The following is a 21,733-nucleotide window of genomic DNA, read 5'->3' as shown; positions in this document are numbered from 1 at the left end:
TACAACACTGTTTGGCCTAAAACTGTCAAACCAACTGCAAATTACTCAGAATATTATTCTCTATGATGCACAAGGCTTATTTTCCAGATTAATAATCTGGTATTTTTTATACGTCTTATTTTCCAGATTATTAATCTGGTGTTTTTTATATACAGTACTGAACCCATTTAAATCCATTAAACTAAAACACTGTTGGGTTTAAAACTATCAAACCAACTCTAAATTACTCAGAATATTATTCTCCATGATGCACAAGGCTTGTTTTCCAGATTAATAATCTGGTGATTTTATATTCAGATTATTAATCTGGTGTGTTTTATATACAGTACTGTACCCATTTAAATCCATTAAACTACAACACCATTTGACCTAAAACTGTCAAACCAACTGTAAATTACTCAGAATATTATTCTCTATGATGCACAAGGCTTAATTTCCAGATTAATAATTTGGTATTTTTTTATACGTCTTATTTTCCAGATTATTAATCTGGTATTTCTCATATACAGTACTAAACCCATTTAAACTGCAACACCACTTGGCCTAAAACAGTCAAACCAACTGTAAATTACTTAGAATATTATACTTTATGATGCACAAGGCTTGTTTTTCAGATTATTAATCTGGTGTTTTTTATATGCATTACTAAACCCATATTAATCCATTAAATTACAACACCGTTTGGCCTAAAACTGTCAAACCAACTGTAAATTACTCAGAATATTATTCTCTATGATGCACAAGGCTTATTTTCCAGATTAATAATCTGATATTTTTTATACGTCTTATTTTCCAGATTATTAATCTGGTGTTTTTTTATATGCATTACTAAACACATTTAAATCCAATAAACTACAACAACGTATGGCCTAAAAGTGTCAAACCAACTGCAAATTACTCAGAATATTATTCTTTGTGATGCACAAGGCTTGTTTTCCAGATTTTTAATCTACTGTTTTTTTTTTTGTTTTTTTTACAGTACTAAACCCATATTAATCCATTAAATTACAACACCGTTTGGCCTAAAAGTGTCAAACCAACTGTAAATTACTCAGAATATTATTCTCTATGATGCACAAGGCTTCTTTATTTCAAGATTAATAATATTATGGCTATTATTTTTTTGACGGCCCGCTTTTACGGTTTGATAATGAGGGGCTCTTTTAGGCTTAAAAGAACCCTAGATTCTATCCTTTCATGTGGAAAATTAGGAATCTTCGGTCTTCGAGCCGCAGGAAGGTAAGCTGGGTATATATTTTATATTTTAAAATATGTCAACCTTGGTTTTCCTGTATAGTTTTTTCTGAACATGTAGTCAGCCAGGAGGCTGGTCCATCTCTAGCTGAGGCTCAGAGACAGGACCAGAGGTCCAGTATGGCCGCTCGGGCGCCTCCTCTGTCTTGGAGCAAGTCACAAAGATGGCGGGACCCGAGGTGGAAGAAGCAAGTTATTTGGGAGGTGATCGATCGCAGACGCCAGCACCGTCGGTAATCGATTCCCTCTCTTTGCAAGGGTGACTTCACACCTGCCCTCGCCCCTTCTTCCTCCGCCTCCTGGGTTTTGGACTCGTTTAACATACTCAGGCACTTCTTAAACAGTCAGGCTGAAGGCTGGGCCCTTGATGAATATTTTTCTAAAGGCCTGCAAAGGGCTTGATAGTGAAAGAGGCTCTTTTACTCTTCAAAGAACCCTAGATTCCATCCTTCCTTGTGAAAGAAAAGGAAAAGAGGAATCTTTGGTCTTCGAGCTACAGGAAGGTAAGCTGGGTTTATGTTTATGTGTATAAATATATTGACCTTGTGTTCCTGCTTGGTTTTTCCTGAGTATGTAGTCGGAAAACGTTATTGGGCAAAGTTTGTTAGGTTGGCTAGAACGATATTTGTGCAGGCCACAAAAGCCACCATTGTACAGAGTAGGTTCTCCTCTGGTGTTAGCTAGAATAAGTTTGAGTTAGCACTCGTCACATCAGTTAATAGTTATGACTAGTGTTGGCCTTAATCAGCCACCTCACATTGTTTGCATGTTGAGTTTTGCTTTATTTCCTCTTATTTGGCTCTAATGGATTTAGCCTCCTTCTAGTTTAGCAGCTTGTGTTCACAAGTGTTGTTGGTCATGAGTTTTGCTCAGTTTAGCACTGCCAGAGGTCTATGCTCGTGTCAGTTTGAGGTAGTAGGCCATTTGTAGGCCTCCCTTAGACCATGATAGCATTTCATTCATCCCCTGTAACTGTGTAAATTCCTGTACATTTCCTTTTGGAATGTGCAGACTTAGCTCAGGTTGTGTTGAGATAGTTTCCCACAACTGTTTGTTGGGTTTAGAGCCCTTTGAGCTTTATCCCCTTTATAACCACTAGCTGGCGCCATGTGTTGTTGAAGTTGTAGGCCCCATTAATGCCTCCTTTCAGATTACATGTTGGCACAGTTCTGTGTTGGTTTTGTATGGCCCATCACCGCCACTGGCCACGCCCCGTCTCTGCTAAGAGTAGGTCCTAGGTAAGGCCTCTCTCAGAGTATTGTGGTGGAGTGTGTACTCCTCTTGTTTTAAGAGTTTAGGAGTTTTTACTGAGTGCATGAAATACACTCAGTAAAAACTGGTAACTGGTATGTTCATGATTGCCACTAGCAGATGCCATGTGTTTACGAGTTGTAGGCCTTCTGGGCCTCCTATGTTGCATGTTGGTGTAGTGAACAGCACATTCCAGGGCCCAGTTTATGGCTGGGCCCCACTCTGTCCGTAACAGCAGACAAAGGTTTGCTACATTTTGATTGGATCTTGGTGGACTAACACAAACAAACTGTCCAACTCCATCAGATAAAGATGTAAGGACAACATCAAGACTCTCTTAGAGGGCAAGAAGAAGACCTCTTGTACCAAGCCTAGGAAGGACAGGACTTCTCTTTGGTCCACAGGCAGTTTCTGCCCTTCACCCATCTAGAGACTACCTCCTAAGGTTGGCCACAGACCGCCATAAAATTCCACGAGACCTTAGCAGCAATAGGTGAAACAAAGAGAAATCACAAGGATCCATCCAAATCCATTCAAAATGATGTTTGAAAACCTTAGAACTGATGCAAACTACAAATCAATTTCATACTTATTCAAATAAATAAGTATTCTAAGTGACAGCTATTTGTAGTGCAACATCTGGCACAAATTCAGCTGTTAATCTACAATTGAATGACAGTTCAATCTTTTTTCATCATGTTTAGTCTCTATTTGTTTAGAATATTGCCAAATGTATTCTGGTGGTAGTTTTTAAAGTGAGAAATGCATTGGCAAACCTTAAAGACACTGTAAAGACTTTCAACTTTGTGCTTTATGCAAATGATTTCCACAGGGGAGAGAGGTGTGGGGATAGACATACAGGGATAGACATTAACAGATATACCAAGTCCCGGCTTGCGAAGCTGAGACACTAACAGATACAACACCGTTCTGAGCCTCTGGTTCATCCAGAGATACAACAACATATCCCATGATCTGAGTCTACAGCTTGTGAGGCAGCAACAGAGACGACCACGTTCTGAGCCTCTAGCCTGTGAGGAAAGAGACATTAAACACTACGTTCATAATTTCTGTCCAGCGAGACAGTAACAACATCTGCAACAAGGTTAAGCTCAGGAGAGCACACCTTTAATCCAAGGTACCTTTGTCTGCGTGTTCCAGATTGTTAAGGACCTTCTGCACCTACACCAGGTGCTGACGCCACGTGTCTGTCTGAAGTTGTAGGCCCATTTTTGGGCCTCCTTTAGATCATGATGGCGTATGTTGTACTCCTCTTGCTTTAAAGAGTAAAAGGTGCTTTTACTGAGTACACTGCTTGTTGGATTGTGTTAGGTGGACTGTTATGTGGGCACTTTACGGTCTTATCTGTCTTGTAGTTATTTCTTGCTCCCAGCAAGATTGGTGTTCAAGGTGAGTGGCCTTTACAGGCCGCCCTTGGATTTTCCCACTCCCACTTCTGGGGTTGTGACTTAAGCAGAATGACATGTATGAGTTTCTACTCAATGTAGAACTATTGTCATGTTGTAGGCCCCTCTCTGGCCTCCGTGATTATGTGCCTACTGTATGGTCTATCTGTTAGGTTGAGCTTTATACTCCCCTGCTAGGGTTGTCTTGTATAGTCCTTAGTTCCCTAAGCTAATAATTGGTTGCAGGCTTCCATGAGGCCTCCCGTTAAGGATCAGCCCCCAGACTGGTTTGTGCGCCCCTTTATCAGGATTTCTTAGCACACAGCCTGCTCAGTGCAAATAATCAGACGCTGAGTAGATCCTAGGATTGAGCAGAGTATACTCCCCTCAATAAGAGGGTCCATAGCACTCAGCTGAGTTCTGCTCTCCAGGATGCCTGTCTCTACGTGTAGGTTTGAGTTACTTACTGCTTTTTTCAGTCACTCTCACTTGCTGTCTTCTCTGAAGAATGCATTGTTGAGACTCTGTATTCAGACAGGGTTGGCCAAGACTAAGTTTGTCCTCTGTCAGACCAGGTCAGGACCATCTTTCTTTGGAAGATTTGGTCCCATAAGCCTTGGAGCAGCTTTGGTAGGCTCTCTGCGGAAGGCCTCTTTGAGGTTCAGCTTGGGCTATTGGCCATAGGGATGCTGTCACTGACAGCCTTTGTGTGACCTGAGGGTGAGTTGCTATCTGGCATTTCTTTTGAAACTGCTTGTCGTTTGTCTAGCCATCTTTGGCATGCACTCTCCTCAAGCATGGCGGCGTGGGAATATCGTTCCCCAAATGCGGTAAACGCAGAGATGAGTTCCCTTTCGAAAGGGAATGTCTCCGGTTACGTATGTAACCATGGTTCCCTGAGAACAGGGAACTAGACTCTGCATTGCTTAGCCATGCTTCGGGGCTGCTTGCTGAACAGATCTTATCGTCTTATCAAGACAATAAGATACTGACTGATTCTCTAGGCACTCCTTATATAGATCCGGGTCACGCAATGATGATGTCATAGGCTGTCGCCGGCCAATAGGATTGGAGAGATTTGATACTTGGCTTTCAGACATCGGTTCACGTGTGACGTTCCCCAAATGCGGTAAACACAGAGTTGCAAGCCTTGTGCATCATAGAGAATAATATTCTGAGTAATTTACAGTTGGTTCGACAGTTTAGGCCAAACGGTGTTGTAGTTTAATGGATTTAAATGGGTTTAGTACTGTATATAAAAAACACCAGATTAATAATCTGAAAAACAAGCCTTGTGCATCATAAAGAATAATATTCTGAGTAATTTACAGTTAGTTTGACACTTTTAGGCCATACGTTGTTGTAGTTTAATGGATTTAAATGTGTTTAGTAATGCATATAAAAAACACCAGATTAATAATCTGGAAAATAAGCCTTGTGCATCACAGAGAATAATATTCTGAGTAATTTGCAGTTGGTTTGACAGTTTTAGGTCAAACAGTTTTGTAGTTTAATGGATTTAAATGGGTACAGTACTGTATATAAGAAACTTCAGATTAATAATCTGAATATAAAATCACCAGATTATTAATCTGGAAAACAAGCCTTGTGCATCATGGAGAATAATATTCTGAGTAATTTGCAGTTTGTTTGACAGTTTTAGGTCAAACGGTGTTGTAGTTTAATGGATATAAATGGGTTTAGTACTGTATATGAGAAATACCAGATTAATAATCTGGAAAATAAGACGTATAAAAAATACCAGATTATTACTCTGGAAAATAAGCCTTGTGCATCATAGAGAATAATATTCTGAGTAATTTACAGTTGGTTTGATACTTTCAGGTCAAATGGTGTTGTGGTTTAATGGATTTACAGTATTGTATACATTAAAATAAAAAATAAAAATATTATAAAATAAGTGAAATGCTAATTCCAAAAACGGAGCCTTGTGCAATAAAGGGGATATTTTTCTGAACATTTTACCATTAGTTTGATATCATAATGTCATATAGTTAAATTGTTTAATTGATTTATAGGGCTAATTATTATATATTTTATTTGGTGAAATTAAGCCTTGTGCAATGCAAAGGACATTTGTTTATGCATATCTGAGTTGGTTTGGGCTGAAAACGTGAAATGTGCTTAGAGTTTAATTGGGTATGAAACCGAATTTCTGACGAATGTCAAACGTTAAACTAACTTTACCGCCGTATCAATCAGTCAATGTCATTTGCCAAAACTAATATTTAAACGGGTATTTGAAATATTTTCGGCGAATATGTCTTATAATAAGGTCTGTGATTATTTTTATTTTATTTAAGTAACTAGGCAACATCAACAATCATTCCCAGTTTGCTTCTACACTTTCATTTTGGCTCTTCATTAAATACTGGTATATCTTGTTCATCTGATATTGCAGAGGAACATTAATATGAACAGACAAATAATTAATAAAATGATTAATTGTAACAATGATGCAGCATAGTGCTTTACAATCAGGGCTGGTCTCAGGTTCAAACCTTACAAATGTTCATACATGAACTATCAATTTTATGTGAAGCACTTAAAGGATTAGTTCACCCAAAAATGAAAATAATGTCATTAATTACTCACCCTCATGTCGTTCTACACCCGTAAGGCCTTCGTTCATCTTCGGAACACAAATTTTTGATTAAATCCGATGGCTCAGTGAGGACTGCATTCACAGCAATGACATTTCCTCTCTCAAGATCCATAAAGGTACTAAAAACATATTTAAAATTCATGTGAGTTCAGTGGTTCTACTTTAATATTATAAAGTGACGAGAATATTTTTGTGCGGCAAAAAACCCCCAAAATAACGACTTTTCAACAATATAGTGATGGGCCGAATTCAAAACACTGCTTTGGAGCTTTACGAATCGAATCAGTGGATCAAAGCACCAAAGTCATGTGATTTCAGCAGTTTAGCCGTTGATAGGAGATCCAAGTCACTGATTCGATTCGTAAAGATCTGAAGCAGTGTTTTGAAATCAGTCCATCACTATATTGTTGAAAAGTCATTATTTTGTTTTTTTTGGCACACAAAAAAAATTCTTGTCTCTTTATAATATTAAAATAGAACTACTGAACTCGCATGAACTGATTTAGATGTGTTTTTAGTACCTTTATGGATCTTGAGAGAGGAAATGTCATTGCTGTGAATACAGTCCTCACTGAGCCATCGGATTTAATCTAAAATATCTTAATTTGTGTTCCGAAGATAAATGAAGGTCTTACGGGTGTAGAACGACATGAGGGTGAGTAATAAATGACATTATTTTCATTTTTGGGTGAACTAACCCTTTAAAACCAAAAATGTCTTCTTTAATAAGTCACTTTAGAAAAAAACATCAGCTAAAAGACCAATAATAAGTTATTTTTGTAAGCATTCATGATTTCTGTGATTGGGCATTACTACTGGTGTGGTATTTTTTTATCTTCTTGTCTTTACTTCATGTCAAAACAATCAATTTTCTCCACATTACAGTATAGAATGCAACTAGTAATTCAGTTGTACATGGATTTGCTTCAGAAGTGTATTTCCCTGGGACAATCCTCCCTAAATTTAGATCTCAAAGCCTGTGATCCAGGTTTCTTGAAAGTTCATTTTCGTTCCTGCCTTTCAGGTCCCTCACCGTTGTCCATTTCCACGCACCATGGGCCCCGCAGTGTTCGCAGATGAACGACGTGATGACAGAATTAGCCAAAGAGCACAAACACACCATGTTTGTGAAGGTAGGGGAACTATTGACTCTTACAGCAATGTATAACAATAGCTGCGTCCTTCGAAGGACACAGACTTCAAAAGGCCAGATATAAGACAACAGATATAAGAAACATTTCCCAAAGAGTCCAATAGCCTCACACCAATAGCTGCAAGAAATGTATGTTTCTGGCTGCTGAAAACAACAGAACCATGCTTTGAATATACCATATTGTTTTCATGCATTTTGTTTCTCATTGCAAAAATGCCAAGTGATTATTTTTTAATGCTACTTTGCCAGTTTACAAAAGGCAAATGATAGACCTCAAAATTGATGTCTGCTTTGAATGCAATTATAATGGAAGCAAAAATATGCTCCTATAACATAATTTAAGGTTTGTTTTTTAAATTGGTACACCTATGACTTAGTACATGCATATTAGATAATAATTAGAAATAAAGTATTTTAGGGCTGTCAAATGATTAATCACGATTAATTGCATACAAAATAAAAGTTTGAGTTTGCCTAATATATGTGGGTGTACTGTGTGTAATTATGATGTGTATATAAATACAAACACATCCATGTATATATTTTGTATAATATTTACAAATATATGTATTTATTTATATTTTTATATAATTTATATTATATATAAATACATTTTTTGTACATAAATAACATATTTCTCTTAAATATATACATTAATGTGTGTATTTATATATACATATTAATTACACACATTACTCACACATATACAAACTCAAACTTTTATTTTGTATGTGATTAATCGCGATTAATCATTTGACAGCCCTAAAGTCTTTCCATTGGGTTTTTAAATGGTTAGTTTACCCCAAAATGAAAATTATCCTATGATTTACTCACCCGGCCTCAAGTCATACTAGGTGTAAATGTATAATCTTCTTTCAGACAAACCCAATCGGAGATATATTTAAAAATATTCTTGCTCTTTCAAGCTTTATAATGGTAGTGAAGGGAGAGGGCAAAAATTCATCTATTAAAAAAAAAAAAAAATCCACACTGCTCCAGGGGTTCAATAAAGGCCTTTTGAAGTGAAGCAATGCATTTTTGTAAGAAAAATATCGATATTTAAAACTTTATAAATTCAAATAACTAGCTTCCGGTAGACGCAAGTCGACTTGTGCCAAATGAGTAACCTCCTGACGCGATGTATGACGCAGGATGTAGGAGTATCGTAAGCTTAGACGCCTCTCGCGGTTCAAACAAATAGGGCTGTGCAACAAACGCAAGCTCCTCTTCTCTTGCATCGAAATCCTCTGACATTTCTCTTTAAAATTTCAGTGTTTTGTTTTGCTCTATCCTCTGCGCTTCCGCGTTCGTCATTGCGTCGGGTCAGAGGTTACTCTTCAGCCACAAATTGTTGCGTACAGCCGTCTGCCAGAAGCTAGTTGTTATAGTTAATAAAGTTTTAAATAAGGATATTTTTCTTACAAAAAACCCATCACTTCAGTTCAGAAGGCCTTTATTAATCCTCTGAAGCTGTATGAATTACTTTTATGAAGATTAGTTACACTTTTATTTGCTTCAAAATGTAGCCGGGATATTTTAAAATATCTCCAATTGTGTTCGTCTGAAAGAAGATAGTGATATACGCATAGGAGGATGGCTTGAGGGTGAGTAAATCATGGGATAATTTACATTTTTAGGTGAACTAACCCATGATGAAATCAAAATTCATCATTCTTTTTTTTGTGTGTGCGTGTGGAGTATCATTGTTCATTACAAATGATTTATCCGTGCACATCATTTTTATAGTTCATGCGAGCTCGTAATCTTTATTTAAAATTAGATAGTAGCAAACGATAATGATCCAACGAACCAATCAATTCCTGATTTTTTGGTTATTTGATATTTCATTCTTTTGTGTATTTAAAAACGTAATTTTAATAAAGTGCTTTCTCCTATCTCAGTTTAATGCAGTGAAAAAACTGTGTACGTCATTCATAGATTGATTTCCCTGAAAATTGTACAAGACTGTGACAGTCAAAATGTTGCTCTTTTTGTTCGAGCATCTAAACCAGCCCACATACCAGTGATGGCTCAACCAATGGCTGAGTTTTGGGGTAGAACTTTATTCTGACCAACTGCAGATGGCAAGGGGGTGTTTGAGCTACCTGTTTGAAAATGGCCATTATTCTTGCAAATTTTCCTGTGTGACTGTGCACACATCCAGCTGCTCTCCTCCCTCTGCTCCAGTTCCCAGTGGAGCGCATTGAAATGCCTCAGGCTGTGAATGACTTTACCTTCCTCATGGCCTTAGCTAAACCAGCAGAGAGATTTTTTACCTTCTGTCAAGGGTTAATACTGTCTTTCATCACAGAGTCAACAGAGCACAAGAGTTATTCAAGCAACAACTGCCCTTATAATCTATATAAATGAATTATGTTGGATTCCTTAGAACAAGCTCGGAATTTGATCATTTTTCTTTGCTTAGAATTTGTTCTTTTAAGAAATGGGTGTCTACAAAACTAATTTCGACCATAAGCCTTTAGAACTTAATGTTCTTAAGATGATCAGAAATATAAGATCAACATAAACTGTCTAAATTTTGACTGCCAGTATCGGCTGTCATCACAGCAGTGGAGTTTAGATGTGTAGTTTTAGTTCTCAATTCCATTTAAAATCTTTTTTTTTTCTTTTTTTTTTTTTCTTTGTCTTAAATGTTTTTTTTTTGTTTGTTTTTTGTTTTTTTTTATAGCCAAATGACCGTTTCAGTGTGTGTGTGTGTGTATGTTTGACATGTTGATGTTTGTGGTGTTTTATTAATGTGAATTATAAAGGGTCATTAGTACAGTAGTTTTCTCTCTCTTTCTCTTTAGCTGGAGGCAGAGGCAGTCCCGGAGGTTTCTGAGAAGTATGAGATCACTTCAGTTCCTACCTTCCTCTTCTTCAAGGTAAAACTTACACATTTGACACCAGCTGGGCTCAGATTGACCTAAAATTATATATAGATAAATAAATTCAAAATTATCAATGTTATCAATGTTTTTTTGTGGAAACCTTTGAATAGAAAGTTTAGAAATAGAAATCTTTTGTAACATTATAAATGTCTTTACTGGCTCTTGTAATTAACAGATTAACAGGTTAAAAAAAAATCTGACTCACTAAACTTTTGAACGGTAATTTTTTTTTTTTTTTTTTCCTTGGGTAAATTCATTTTCTTGCTTGAATTTTTGCTTGCAGAATTTTAGAGGTTCAGTAGAAATTAAGCTCTGTCTACAGCATTTGTGGCATAATTTTAATTATTACAAAAAAATAATTTTGTGAGCAGAAATGTGAATCAATCATACTTAGTCAATTAAACTTATTTGTTCATCTGAGTTTGTATTTATTTTTACTTTTTTACACAGAAATACACCAGGTTATCTTTGAAAAAAAAAAAATGTTGACTTTGATTTATCTATTTGAATTTGATTGGATCATGAATGTTAGGCTATGAAATTATTGGATATTATTATTTTTCCCCACCCACACAGCCTTAATTACATCAGCAGAAAAGCTGTTTCAGAGGTGGAGAAAGTTGAAGCATTTAGATTAAAGATTTTAATTTGTTTTCTTTACAGTAATGTGCACTTATGATGAGCCATGCATAATAAATTTAAGACCAGCTAAATTTATTAAGCAAGTAAATGGTGTCTGTTTTAATTTCAGATTTTCTTTCATTTTTGTATAGCATGAAGTCCACTAATACACTGTGCTCTTTATGTTTCATAGAGCATGCTGATTCGTGCCAGATTTCATCTAGGTTTTTCTGTACACACAGCTTTTATTTATGTTAGGTGTGCTGTGATAGTTTTTGGTGTTTATTTAGCAGAGGGAGGCGAGGTTAGAAAAACGGAGCCTGTTGGGAAGGTTGAGTTTAACGATCAAGTAATGTGAGCTGCAAAATCTCCTTGTGTTAGAATCAAGCAACTGAGAAATAATCGGAGGTTAAACAAACACACGGCTTGGCAAGACTTTCCCTCTCTTGGCGTAACATGTCAAAGAACCAGGAGAGCCTGCGGCCTGTTTTCTCTCTCTCCTGCAAACAATCTAAACAAACTGGCAAGCATCCTAAAAAATTAATGCTGTTTTTTTTCCCTCCCTCTCAATCTATCACTACTCACTCTTGAGTGTTTTTTATTTATTTATTTATTTGTTTACCGTCAACCCTCAGGGCGGTGAGAAGATTGACAGGTTGGATGGTGCGCATGCCCCTGAGCTGACCAATAAGGTGCAGCGGCTGGGGTCCAGTGGGGGCGGGGCTGTCGGGGTGGGGGACGTCCCTAAAGAGGATCTCAACGAGAGATTGAAGAGGCTGATCAGCGCCGCACCCTGCATGCTCTTCATGAAGGGATCGCCCCAGGAGCCTCGCTGTGGTAAACACTCCCGTATACACACACTCGCATAAATTAACACGGGGTCAGTGGGTTAGTTAGAGCAAACGTTGGCGGTGGAGTGAACTGGATGGACTTTACATCTGTTTTGAGTGCAAAGGACATGTGTCTGGTTGTGCCACTAATATCACAGGTACCCATTTTCCACCAAAAGGGTGCTGAGACTGGTGTCCAATCTGGCTTGTTTGGCCCAGAGTTTGTGCTGATTAAAAATAAGGGTGTGCGCGAATATTCTAACTGTAATATTTTTTTAACTTTGCCATGTTGCTTTGCTGGCCATAAATGCAGTGAATTCATGATAAATCCTAAAGCTCACAGTTATAATTAAATGCATTGGGTGGAGCTGTGGAGCGTGTAAACAAGTTGATTGTATTTGATCACAGAATGTCGTCATCTGCCTCTAGGCGCAGCAATGTTTGGAAGTACTTAGTGATCTTACTAAATGAGCTTACATAATGGAATTACTTTTGATCAAAGAAATCTACATGTCATGTGCAAGCATTGTGGGGTGAAAAATATCACCACCACAATGAGAAATCACATGAAATCCAAACACCAAACCATCGTTACTGACCGGCCGAATAAGGAAAGCCAGCTGTCCAACATTGCATTCGCGACAGGTAAACGCAGCTGTACCTCTGAGCGAGCCGAGAAGATAACTTATATGATGGCAAAATGATCTTGAGACATATGCTTCATCGAAGGAGACTGGTTTAAGAACAGAAAACAGAAAGGGCTGTAAGAAACTTCGCTTACCACACCATTATCTTTGTGTCCCTGCAACATCTGTGTCGGTGGAGCGTTTTTTTGTTCTGCAGCCGGACTTATTGAAACATTGTTTCAACCCAGTGTTGTTAAGTCCACAGCTTTTCGCGGAATTGGGCTACTTTAACAGCATTGCCGCGGGTTGATTTTCATGTCCGCGGGTTGAAGCGACCCCAATAATGTGATATTTAGCCCCTGGAGTGCGAGTTTTTACAGTTTGAACCTCGCCAAAAAACGAGGACGGAATGCGTGGGGGACCACCTGCCGAAACACGATTGAGTAGCAGTTGGGCAGGTTTTGTTGCCTGGCAAGGCCAGACTGAGATTTCTTCTACAAGATATATCAGTCTGGTCAGTCCGCCCTCCGTCGCGATTCGAGTCAACTCCAAACCGTACCATGCAATCAGATTTGTTTATTACAGTGACGCAAACAGCGTCACTCTAGTGCGGCAAAAATCCCTTCAATATCAACAAAGATTGCGCACGGGAGACCCGAGAGTTTGTTCTATTCAGCCGTGAATTCAGTTTTAAATGACCAAAAACACATTAATTATTTACTTTTCTCTGTTGACTCTCTTGTCGCTTTGCTAACGTAATATCCACCCTTCTCTGATTGGTTTACTCCGCTTCCCGTTTGCTCGGATTTGCTCCGCCCTAGAAATCGAATTAATTCAGTGGCTGACCAGACTCATCCGCTGGTACAGTGGTGAGGCTGGATTTTCCAGGCAACAGGGGCACGTTCAAGTTCAAACCGGTGCGCAACATTTTGCTACGTTTTCCAGGTTGAACGACATGTTTCCTGGAAATGGTATGCAATGGGTTTAAGATACGTTTTCTCTTGTTTGGTGGGTGTGTCAGAAATGTCAGCCCAATCAGCAGCAACCTGTATATAAACCATGCTGTATTAAAGAGACAGCTCGCACAATGGGTATATATACCTAACATATATGTAACAAAAAAATGCTATACTTATATATTTTGCTATTGTATTGTGAAGTGACACTTTAATACATTTTTCTATACTCCTCTGATTATATAATAGTAAATATTACAATATCGCACAACGGCAGTGATCAGCAATAAAGATAAGCCTAATACTCACAATAAAAATAACATAGATCAACACAGTCTCGGAGGTAAGAAGTTGATTATCCTTCACCTGAAATGTTTGTCTTTTTTCATGCTGAAATGCAAGGCAAATGTTGTATCATAATAATTAGAAGTTTCCACAAATCCCTTCACTCGATTGGGATGTTCTCTTTTATCCTGAACGGCAAGAACAGTGACTGTAACATCGAGTGTATTTTGTAGTGTTAAACACGTATTTATACCGATTTAATCGGGCTCTAAAAATTCTTCAAAAAGAACACAAAGAATGGCCTTCTCAGCTGCCATAGTTGTAACTCTTGCGTCATCAGAACAGGGTGTTCAACGCACAACTGTTTCCGTTTAAAAAACGTTTTGCAACGTTTTGTCGGGGCTGAACGCAGCCCTGGTTTTGTTGTGAAAACCTGGCAACCCTGCAATAACCATATGCCGACTCGAGAGTGTGTACGTTCTGTATGAAAATTGGCACAGTTTTTTATTATTATTATTATAATTTTTATTATTATTATTCACTCTGCTTGAGCTTAAATGCTTTTGTGCTTTGTTTTAATTTTTTGCTTTATGTTTTTGTTTATACACATTAATGTTTTCAACTAAAAGAAAACCTCATGATAAAATATAATATATGCTTGTTGTTTAGTTGCCTAAATGACAGCTTGTTCAGAAATGGTGACAAATTAATAATTAAAGTTTAACAAGAAAGACGTTATTTTTTATCGAATAATCGAATTTTTGTTTTTTGGGAACCATCCCTAATTTAAAAACAGCCTGTTTAACCTGTTGATCTAAATATCTCCCATTACAATCAGTGAAGCTGGTGTGACACAGTGCAGCGTGCATTTAGTTAAAGTACACAATTCTATTTTTGTTTTTCTCTCGTTGCACAGCTACTTCCATGGTTTCTGTGTGTTTTGTGCTGTGTGTATGGCAGGGATTCCCAAACTTTTTTTCTCAGGCAAACCCCTTTGACCTAAAATGCATTTTTAGTTATAATAATTAATTTTACATTTTCATGATTTAGTTATTAGCTTTTCATTAACTAACAAACACTTTTTATAATCTGTTTTTACAGTCTTCACAAGGGTGAACAACCACTTTTGTTAATCGACAATTGGCTGATAAGCAGTCGCTCTAAATAAAGAACATGCTCTGCTTTTGTACACCCAAGTTATACTCATTAAATCTTCACAGTGACAGCTTAATAACTTAATAGCATTTTAGTCTTTTAGTTTGTGTGTAACTTCAGGCTGTCGGTTTGATCTTGCTGATTTCTGTTTGATTTGCTGATTTTCTGGCTTGCTTTTTCCTTCCTACTAACACTTCCTCCTCATGTCAAAGATGTGTGGTTCAGCGTTGGAAAATATCCTCATGTTAATTTCACCCATTCAAAACAAAATACTTTTGATAGTTCAAAGTGCATATTTCGTCATGGACTGAGGCACAGTTTAGCGCTTGACGTTTTGGCTGTTTAAAGAGGAAGGTCTGGGGGAAGGCTGGCGTTTGCCATCCTGAGATCAAAATAAAAACGATATTGAACTCTAATCTCAAACGTGATGTTGGGCTTTCAACGGCTGCCAGCTCCTCCAGCTCGGCTTTATTAATAGAAGATCCTCGGAGTTTACGCCGCTTCGTGTCTGAGCCCGAAACCTGTTGCTTGGCGCCATTGATGTTATTTGAAGCCACGCTAGGTGTCAGTGGGTCGGCCCGGCTCGGAGATATTATAATGCTGGAACTTATTGATGTTCTCATTCGCTTGGCTGATATCCAAATCAAGAAATAATGCACAGAGAGCGAGCCATGCCTGTCGGTGGCGTTCATTGGGTTCTAAACGCTCTCTTTCGTTCCAATAGGAGCGTCAAGCCAAATGATCAACTGTGTTCGACTAACGCTTAAACTTTAAAGCAGTTATGCATGTCAAATTAAAAGGTTAAGGGTCCGTATAGCAATTTAGATCTCTCGGCCTTTCTAGCTCTGAGTGGGCTGTCCTTCAAAAGAGGAGCGAGGCTATAACATCGTCCCTCTCCTGGAGCAGAGTCGGCCTAAGCGAGCGGTCTTCATCCCCTGTAGGTGCAGGCATAGAGGGGTAAAGGACTCGGCAATCAATGCAGCATGTCTGGTGGAGTTTGCCCGGAGCCAGAGAAAGCAGCTGCCCGCCTGTTTGCCTGCTCTGATAGAGTCGAGCTAATATACCAGCAAATGCATAAGCACAAGTGAGACGCCTGAAGCTGTTTTATAATGAATTCCCTCATGAGCCACACAAGATGAAAATGGGTGTTTTACTGCAGGGGCTACACAGACTCTACACAGCACCTTGCACATCTATCTCTCTTTCTCTCTTTCTCTCCTGATCTTGTTTCTTTCTCTCGTTCACTCCTCCTCCCTGTGTGCTGTTTCTCTTGTGTCTTGTTCTCTTTGTCTCCTCCCATCTAATATTGTGCTCTCTCTCTCTCTCTCTCTCTCTCTCTCTCTCTCTCTCTCTCTTTCTCTCTTGTCTTCTCTCATTTGTGGTTTGTAGTCATCTTAAATGAAGAGAACATCTATTTAAAATTCAGAAATCATAAAATTGAATTCTGCAACTCTGTGTTCCAGCTTTCAGTCGTGTTGCTCAATATTGCATAGTATCTAAAAATTAGTAATTATGATTTCACTTAATTTAACCTACTTTGACTAAAAATGTGATTTTTTTTTTTTTTTTTTTTTTTTACATTTTCAGTTACAGTTCAGTTGGCAATGAAACATTTCTCATTTTCATTTAGTTTAACTTGATGTACTAAAATAATAAAACAATTAAATAAAACTTTAGACATTAAACTAATAAAAATGACAAACTAATAAATCTAAAACTTTAAATAAAAAACTAATTCAAAATATTAATGAAAACTAATAGTATCTTGATATTAAAATAACACTATCATATACAATATTTGAGATATGAATAAATGTATTTACTTTAAAAATGTTATTTAGGTTCTTCAAAACATTTTAAAAAGTTAATTACACATCCAAAATTAAAGGTGCCCTAGAATCAAAAATTGAATTTACCTTGGCATAGTTGAATAACAAGAGTTCAGTACATGGAAATGACATACAGTGAGTCTCAAACTCCATTGTTTCCTCCTCCTTATATAAATCTCATTTGTTTAAAAGACCTCCGAAGAACAGGTGAATCTCAACATAACACCGACTGTTATGTAACAGTCGGGATCATTAATATGTACGCCCCCAATATTTGCATATGCTATCCCATGTTCAAGGCATTACACAAGGGCAGAACATCCGGATGTGCACAGGTGAATCAACAGACTAGGTAAGCAAGCAAGGACAATAGCGAAAAATGGAGCAATAATAACTGACATGATCCATGATATCATGATATTTTTAGTGATATTTGTAAATTCTTTCTAAAAGTTTCGTTAGCATGTTGCTAATGTACTGGTAAATTTGGTTAAAGTTACCATCGTCAACAGTGTGTAATGTTAACTTTATCCCCGTTAGCCACACATAGGCTACTATCAAACTCATTCAGAATCAAATGTAAACATCCAAATAAATACTGTACTCACATGATCCGACGCATGCATGCAGTATGCATGACAAACATCTTGTATAGATCCATTTGAGGGTTATATTAGCTGTGTGAACTTTGTAAATGCACTGTATTATAGTCGTGAGCTCGGGAGGGCAGGGAGCACAAGATTTAAAGGGGCCGCAGCCTGAATTGGTGCATCGTTAATGATGCCCCAAATAGGAAGTTAAAAAAATGAATTAAAAAAAATCTATGGGGTATTTTGAGCTGAAACTTCACAGACACATTCAGGGAACACCTTAGACTTATATTACATCTTGTAAAAACTGGTTCTAGGGCACCTTTAAAGTTTGTGTTTACATAATGTGTGTGTGTACTGTTTAATTATGTATATATAAATACCCACATATACATGTATTTATTTAAGAAATATTTACATGTATGCATGTATATTTATATAGAATTTAGAGTATAAAGCGAACTAAACAGAGTGAACTGCTGTAATAATATTTTGTTGTGTCTTTATATAAATGTATTTATTTTTGGTGTTGTTTGCAGGTTTTAGTCGTCAGATTGTTCAGATTTTGAAGGACCACAGTATACAGTACAGCAGTTTTGACATCCTCTCAGACGAAGAGGTCAGACAGGGACTCAAGACCTACTCCAACTGGCCCACTTATCCGCAAGTCTACGTCAACGGAGATCTCATCGGGGGACTGGACATCCTAAAGGTGGGAGGAGTCACTGTCGTCAGCGGGATACAATGAGAAACTTTAACAATATTGATTAAGTTCAATGAAAATCAGAGCATAACGGTGTCTTTTAGATATTTTCGTGTTTTCCCCAACACCAGTTTTCTTCATCTCTTGATGTTGTGCGTTTCATCCCGTGTGTATTATGTTAAGTGTTGGCATTTCAGGACTTTTGACGGCATGTGTGTTCTCAGCTAGCTGTTATTAGCTCTACATTCCCAGCGAGCTCATACTGCTTAAAGCAAGCAGAGCGCCCTGCTGAGAGAGGAGGGCTAGATTACCCAGCATCCATCCTCTCTTCTCAAGAGTCCTAGAGGCCCTTCCTCATTAAGATAGTGAATTTACCTTTACAGAGAGGTAAAATATTCTCAGCAGGGAGCTGTTACTTATGAAAGGAGAGTGTGTATGTGTGTGTTAAGTTGAAAGGGACTTTGGATTTAGAGATATTATATATCCTCCACAGGAGCTGGTTGAGTCTGGTGAACTTGAGAATACTTTCCCCAAGACCGTCTCGCTGGAAAACAGGTAAAGACAGATACATGCACGCTCAAACGCCTGCTTCTGTATGACTGGACTTGTTTAAACATTCTCTTTTCTGACAGGCTGAAATCTCTAATCAATAAATCACCCATCATGCTCTTCATGAAAGGCAATAAAGAGGTGGGTGAACTTAAATGCTCTTATTCTCTCTCACGTCTCTCTCCTGAAACACGGTTTAAAAGAGTGATGGGAAAGCAGAGGTTGTTAAAGGGATAGATCACCCAGAAATGAAAAGGTTTTATTTATTCAACCTCATGTCATCGCAAACCCATATGCTGTTATTTTATTTTACAGAATGCTTTTCTCATTCAACTACATGGAATTTTTTGTCCTTGTAGCATGACAGATGTGGTGTCTGTCATGATACAAGGACACAAAATAAAGCCATAACATATATATTTAAGTCTTTTGAAGTCATACACCAGCTTTATGTGAAGAACAGACTTAATTTAAGGAGTTGGTTCTCAGTTTAGGTAGTTATACTTAGTAGCTGGTCTATTAGTACTCTTCATTGGCTGGTTAGCATGGGTCAGCTTGCTGGTAAATCAAGTTTGGAAACATTACAATTTTTTTATTGTTTCTGAAAGAAGTCTCTTCTGCTCACCGAGGCTACATTTATTTAGTAAAAAATACAGTAAAAATGGTAATATTGTAAATGTTATTACAAATTAAATAACTTTTCTATTTTAATTCATTTAAAAATGTAATTTATTCCTGTGATCAAAGCTGAATTTTCAGCATCATTACTCCAGTCTTCGGTCACATGATCCTTCAGAAATCACTCTAATATGCTGATTTGCTGCTCAAAAAACATTTCTTATTATTATCAATGCTGAAAACAGTTTTTGTAAACTGTAAAATTTTTGTAACCAGGAAATTTTGATGAACTGAACATTTATGCAACATTTAGCAAATGTCATATTAAATATTTATTATTCTGTGTTATTTTAGTTTTTTATTTATATACTATTGATATACTTTTATTAATATTTTGATTAGCTTTTTAATATTTTCTGTTTTAATTTTAGTTTAAATAATTTAAGTATTACTTTTATTTTTATTTTATTTAGTGATTGAAGTAGCCAAAGCAACATTTTAGTTTTTTAGTTTGTTTTCCATCTGGTATATATTTTATTTCAGCTTAATTTCAATTAACAAAAACATTTAATTTTTTTTAATTTAATAGGTTTAGGCAATGATAACATCACTGTTGTTATTATTATTATTATTATTATTATTATAACTTAAAATAAATGTAAAAATAATAAACAATATAATAGTTAATAATATAATATTAATGTTATGGTATTAATTTAGAACATTATAAAGTAATAATTTACATTCTGCAATTGTTTTGTGCTGTTGTAGTTAATTTAAATGATTTTATTATTAATAATAATAATTTATATATATATATATATATATATATATATATATATATTTTTTTTTTTTTTTTTTAATTTAAAAATAAACAAAAAGATAAAATAATTGTATAATATTATTTTAGAACATTATTAAAGTAATATTGCTGCAAGAACATTCTCCTAAATTACTTCCTTTGTGTTCCAATGATGTGAGTTTAGAATGACATAAAGGTGAGTAAATACTGACAGAAAGGTATTTTTCTTTTCTTTTCTTTTTTTTTGGGGGGGAGGTGATTTTTTCCCTTTAACGTACAGTAAGAGAAGGTGTGCAGGGGTAAAGAGGAACTGGAAATCGATGTCAGGCGGCTCCGGCACTGATAGACCTACGTTCTTTCTTTAATGGAGGAGAAAGACCCCTCACCTCTCTCCTCATAACTGTATTGATCTTTAACACTCACACATGAAAGACATTCTTTGCAGTAGTTTAAAGTCTTTCCCCATGAGACCTCTCTTTCCTCTCGTCTGACTGGCTTCTCTCTCTGTCTCTCTTGTTCTATTAACTCCTCTTTCTCCCCTAGTTATTGAGACGCACTTCAGAATAGCTTTTGTAGGTGGTTGTAGTTTTAAGTTTCTAAATGAAAGTTTGGTTCTGTGCTGGTTTGGGCCCAGAGGAGCCACTCGAGTCTTATGTACTCTGTTCTTTGAGCTTTTCCAGTAGTCTGAGTGTGTTTTGGTGGAGTTAAAAACTTGTTTCCTCTGATTGGCTTTCAAGCGCAGAGCTTCACTTCACTGCAGCCTTTCATGATATGAAAACTGTTCTAGTGTTTTTACCCTCTTAACTCGTGTCTTTGTGAATACTCAGACTGCCAAGTGTGGATTCAGCCGTCAGATACTTGAAATAATGAACAGCACAGGGTGAGAGACTTTTCACGATTCCAGAGTCTACACATACACTGTAACTTAACAAAGCTCTTTTTGGAGAATGTTCTTAACATTTATGAATTATTAAAAGCCTAAATGCATGTTATTAAAGTAACAGTTTTCTATTAACATTTCAGAGTTGAATATGATACGTTTGACATATTGGAAGATGAAGAGGTGAGAGTTCCTTCACTTTGAATTTTATATTTCCATTTATGTTCTTGGTAAATGTTGTCTTGCCAAAGCAACTTCTTTCAAAACCTCCCTGTATACTGAGAACTGAATAACAATTAAACACTTATGTTTAGAATATGATTGTTTACTGTAGAAATGTCCCTAAATAAGGCAAAACATGTACTTTTGGTTGTCTTCACAGGTTAGACAAGGACTCAAGACGTACTCCAACTGGCCGACGTACCCACAGCTGTATGTGAAAGGGGATCTCATCGGAGGACTTGACATAATCAAGGTGACCCCCATAACAATGTTTAATATGAATGAAATAAATTCAGGATTAGGTACTAAAAATAGCATTGTATTTGTGATTAATTATAGATTCCAGTAATATAGTATTAGACTGAAATTTTTTTGTTTTTTGTTTTTCACGTTCACTGATATGCAGATTTGAGCAATTAAACTTTTAAAACTAAATCCATTATACACTATCATTCAAATGACTGGGGTCAGTAAGATTTTTTTTTT

The 21,733-nt window shown here is 36.8% G+C and overlaps 1 protein-coding gene across 1 annotated transcript in view; it reads left to right on the top strand.

Moving 5' to 3' along the window:
* glrx3 (glutaredoxin 3) overlaps positions 1 to 21,733 on the top strand; it is a 47,694-nt gene that overhangs the window by 23,384 nt on the left and 2,577 nt on the right. The window contains exons 3-11 of the mRNA XM_067369113.1: positions 7,562 to 7,670; positions 10,501 to 10,575; positions 11,838 to 12,039; positions 18,013 to 18,185; positions 18,670 to 18,731; positions 18,809 to 18,866; positions 20,973 to 21,025; positions 21,169 to 21,208; positions 21,408 to 21,500. Of these exons, the coding sequence (XP_067225214.1) occupies positions 7,562 to 7,670; positions 10,501 to 10,575; positions 11,838 to 12,039; positions 18,013 to 18,185; positions 18,670 to 18,731; positions 18,809 to 18,866; positions 20,973 to 21,025; positions 21,169 to 21,208; positions 21,408 to 21,500 (865 nt within the window). The remainder of the gene's footprint in view (positions 1 to 7,561; positions 7,671 to 10,500; positions 10,576 to 11,837; positions 12,040 to 18,012; positions 18,186 to 18,669; positions 18,732 to 18,808; positions 18,867 to 20,972; positions 21,026 to 21,168; positions 21,209 to 21,407; positions 21,501 to 21,733) is intronic.

Source organism: Chanodichthys erythropterus, chromosome 19 (genome assembly GCF_024489055.1).
Source record: "Chanodichthys erythropterus isolate Z2021 chromosome 19, ASM2448905v1, whole genome shotgun sequence".
In the NCBI taxonomy this organism is placed as follows: domain Eukaryota; kingdom Metazoa; phylum Chordata; class Actinopteri; order Cypriniformes; family Xenocyprididae; genus Chanodichthys; species Chanodichthys erythropterus.
The sequence above is the reverse complement of the archived record's forward strand: the minus strand, read 5'-3'. Positions and strand labels throughout refer to the sequence as shown.